This window comes from Osmerus eperlanus, chromosome 4 (assembly GCF_963692335.1).
Source record: "Osmerus eperlanus chromosome 4, fOsmEpe2.1, whole genome shotgun sequence".
Taxonomy (NCBI): domain Eukaryota; kingdom Metazoa; phylum Chordata; class Actinopteri; order Osmeriformes; family Osmeridae; genus Osmerus; species Osmerus eperlanus.
In genome coordinates this window covers 5,360,791-5,364,348 of record NC_085021.1, presented here as the reverse complement: position 1 = coordinate 5,364,348, position 3,558 = coordinate 5,360,791, and the positions used below count along the sequence as shown (strand labels likewise).

Below are 3,558 nucleotides of genomic sequence, written 5' to 3'. Positions count from 1 at the left end.
TTCACCCCATCAAACGATGCAACCACTGAGTAGTGTTTTAACAGTCAATGAGGTCCCATTTGAAACAAAACAATTCAGGACTTTTCAAAGCCACTTGTGCTCATGTAGCCTAATGCAAATGTAGCGTAAGCGGTTTCCAGCTTAGTGGTGAAAAGAGACTATCCACTAGCCTCCTGGGACTCGTGTTTGTTTCTCTAGTTTTTGTATGTCTCTCCATTTCCTTCATATTCTCCCGAGGGGAGAGGGGTTGGAGGGCTTCTGCTTGAATATGGGGAATACGTTTTTGGGTGCATGAACAACTGCTAAGTTGTGGATGTATATCTTGCGAACTTCCAGTGAACAACATTTATAAAGTAAAAATGATTTTGGTGCAGCAGTGTTTGGAAACCCTATAGTAAGTTGTCCCGACAACTCAAAGGCTCCTTCACCCTTCCTCTCCCCTCCCTTCCCCCATCTCTAAGCCCCACCCGCACTGAGAGGACAACAGGTCCAATATAAGACTCCCAAACAAGATTCTGAGTGCATCTGGAAAACACGCATTTTACCGGGAGAGCAAAACGGTCCATGATGATTCGCACAGCAATTGATCACGCAAGAAGGCACCCCGGCGTAAGTACATTACCTTTTCATTTAGCACAGACATCATTACTATCCTTTAGCCTTCCATGTCAAAAGGAAAACTCCAGAGTTAATTAAAACCAGGCGAATGCCTGATTGTCTTTTTCTATAGCTTTAACAAACAAAAACAACAACACCTCAAAAAGGTTGTTGAGGAGGTTTAACATATTCAGCTTACAGGGTTAACATCAACAACAAAAAAATAATAAAACAAATTCTAATTGTTAAAATGGAAAATTATTAAAAGCCGAGATGCAGAATGCAAGATTCAGCCTTTGGACAGCGCCTCAAGATGGTCAACGGTGTCTGCAGATTACATGTAGTGAACATCCCGCATTTGTGCCATGTATATTAACCTACCTTTTATAAAAAAAAGATAATTCATGAACGAAATATTTGCTATTTTAAAGTAGTGCTTAAACCTGTAAACCGACTTAAACTTTAAAAAAGTAAACACATTCAGAATAGCAATTAAACATATAATATTATGATGAAACATGTTTTTTTTATGGTAATATTTGTTTTGTAGCCTGTTACTCTGCTCTCATTGTCAGTTTTTCACTCTCCATTCCTCAAAACAGAGGTCGCGACCCCGCAAGAAATGACAGCTTTGAAACGAAAACGGAAAATCGTGTCTTGGTGATCAAAACATCACGTGATAAAATACAGAAAACGTTCAGAGTTCAATACAAAGGAGTCTTGGTTCAACCCCCATTCTGCACGTAGACAGTTCCACACATAACGAATTTAAGTGAGGCGCACGTAGGCATAGGAGTTCATTGAGTTCAGACAGGCCCCTGAAAAAGGAGGGCTGCCTACGCCTCATGGGGTTATTGGGGTGCCTCCGACATTTCTCTCTGAAAAACGAACAGCGCGATTGCCTGGCCCATTGATGACTGATGCTTGAAACTACTAATCATGCAATTTTATACAAAGTTTATTATTTACATTTCTAATGTATTTTATTTTCAATGTAAGTTAAAATGATTTCTTATTTTATCATGTTCCTGAAGATCTATCCCAACGTCTTAGTCCTTGACAAAGTAGTCTTGGTAATCGGGAATCTAATTTTGTCTTATGTAATCTAAGTTATCTAACATTTAAGTCCGTACAGTACCTAAGAAGCATTTGATTTCATGCCAAAATGTAATGGATTTACCACTGGACTTTATATCTTAAAGAGGAAAAGGTGTGCAGTGTGGAAAATACAAATAGTTGATGCACAACCTGTCAATGTGCCTTTTTTCCACCATCTCTGCTCTATAGAAAGTGACATGCAGTGACATGTTGAATATATCAGTCAGCCTAACACTAGGAGACAGCCAGACACACATTGCCTCATGTCATCAGGAGTGACACATCCCTAACAGGTCATGCAATCATACTGTATGTTGACATGTTGACTACATTTGCTATGGAACCAATCTTTCTCTCCCTCTCTCTCTCTCCCTCTCTCTCTCTCCCTCTCCTTCTGTCTTTCCCTCTGTCTCCCTCTCCTTCTGTCTTTCCCTCTGTCTCCCTCTCTGTCTCCCTCTCTCTCTCTCTCTCTCTCTCTCTCTCTCTCTCTCTCTCTCTCTCTCTCTCTCTCTCTCTCTCTCTCTCTCTCTCTCTCTCTCTCTCTCTCTCTTCAGCTCATCCCTCAGTTCTTCTTCATCTGTTTGGGAATGGGGGGTGCCTCGATGTATCTGGTTCGTCTGGCGAAGGGACCCCACGTCACGTAAGACCATAACATTTCCCTTTTCCATGTTCAGTCTACAGATGGCTTATGAAACTGTAGTGGAAATTGTTATATGGTTATTTTCATAATACCGTTATAGTTCATTTCAGGGACAACTGGAACAAGTAGACATAAAGAGCTTCTGTGATTATGGTGTCATGCTCTGCTCCTCTTCTCCTCTTCGTCCTCCTGCTCCTCATCCCTCCCCACCTCTCTCCTCTTCTTTCTTCGCCTTGTATATAGATGGAACAAGACTAAGAACCCTGAGCCCTGGAACCAGCTAGACCCGACCTACCAGTACAAGGTAATGCAAATACCCAGACACCGGCATACGCACACACACGCACCCACACACACACACACACACCAATAGTCAAGAAAGGTGTCAATGCCCTGTAATCTGAAACCTTAATTCTCTTCTCCCTCTCTTCCCTCCAGTTGGTGTCAATCACCACTGACTACAACAACCTAAAGAAGCAGGGGCCAGAGTTCTAGACATCACATGCTCCACCAGCCAGGCCCTGATCCAGGGCCAGTTCCGCACTCAGTGTTGTGTCTGTATATATACTGTCCTTTACTGCATACAAAATGTTTTCTAGTGTTGCCCTAGTGAAACCGGCCACACATTGTTCCATGTGGACAGAAATGTGTTTCTAAATCGTCTTAAAATCTTCAGAATTAGCTTGTGTATCTGCTGTTTTCATAGTGTGACTTTGTATGATGCTGTATGTATCCGGTCAGTGTACCCACACACAGAGCAATCAATTGTTCAATTTTTCTGTGTGTTTGCTTTTCTCTTCTCACCATGGACAGGGCTGTGAGTTTAGCTAATTAATTTATCAATAACCGTTTGTGTTGTGAGGGAAGCCAGATTGCAGAGGTGCATTCACAGAGAGATCCTGTCACGGTGCATGTTTAGAGATCTTGTCTGATGGAGTTGACATAGTTTGAATGGATACAATTCAGACAAAATGGAGTGAAATAAAAATTATTCTTGTCTACTCTGAAGAATGTGGCTCATCTGTCCTCTATATATATCATACGTGAAACAGACAGGTGAACAAAGATAAGTCATCTTTTGTTGTTTCTATGGGCCAGTGGCTGGTTGGTTAGTGTTGGTCCTATGGAGGAGGCTCTTCATTAGCTGCAGTCTGCAGAGCCTCCTCTACACACAGATACAGGCCCCAGATAGCACTGCTGGTGCTTTCATTTCCAGGAGCAGG

General features: G+C 42.0%; 1 protein-coding gene across 1 annotated transcript; it reads left to right on the top strand.

Annotated features, from left to right (window-relative positions):
- The first annotated feature begins 343 nt into the window (after positions 1–343).
- ndufa4l2a (NDUFA4 mitochondrial complex associated like 2a) lies at positions 344–3,346 on the top strand. The gene is made up of 4 exons (XM_062458271.1): positions 344–609; positions 2,250–2,335; positions 2,579–2,639; positions 2,774–3,346. The coding sequence occupies exons 1-4, from the start codon at positions 565–567 to the stop codon at positions 2,828–2,830; spliced, it is 249 nt and encodes an 82-aa protein (XP_062314255.1). The 5' UTR covers positions 344–564; the 3' UTR covers positions 2,831–3,346.
- Positions 3,347–3,558: the final 212 nt, after the last annotated feature.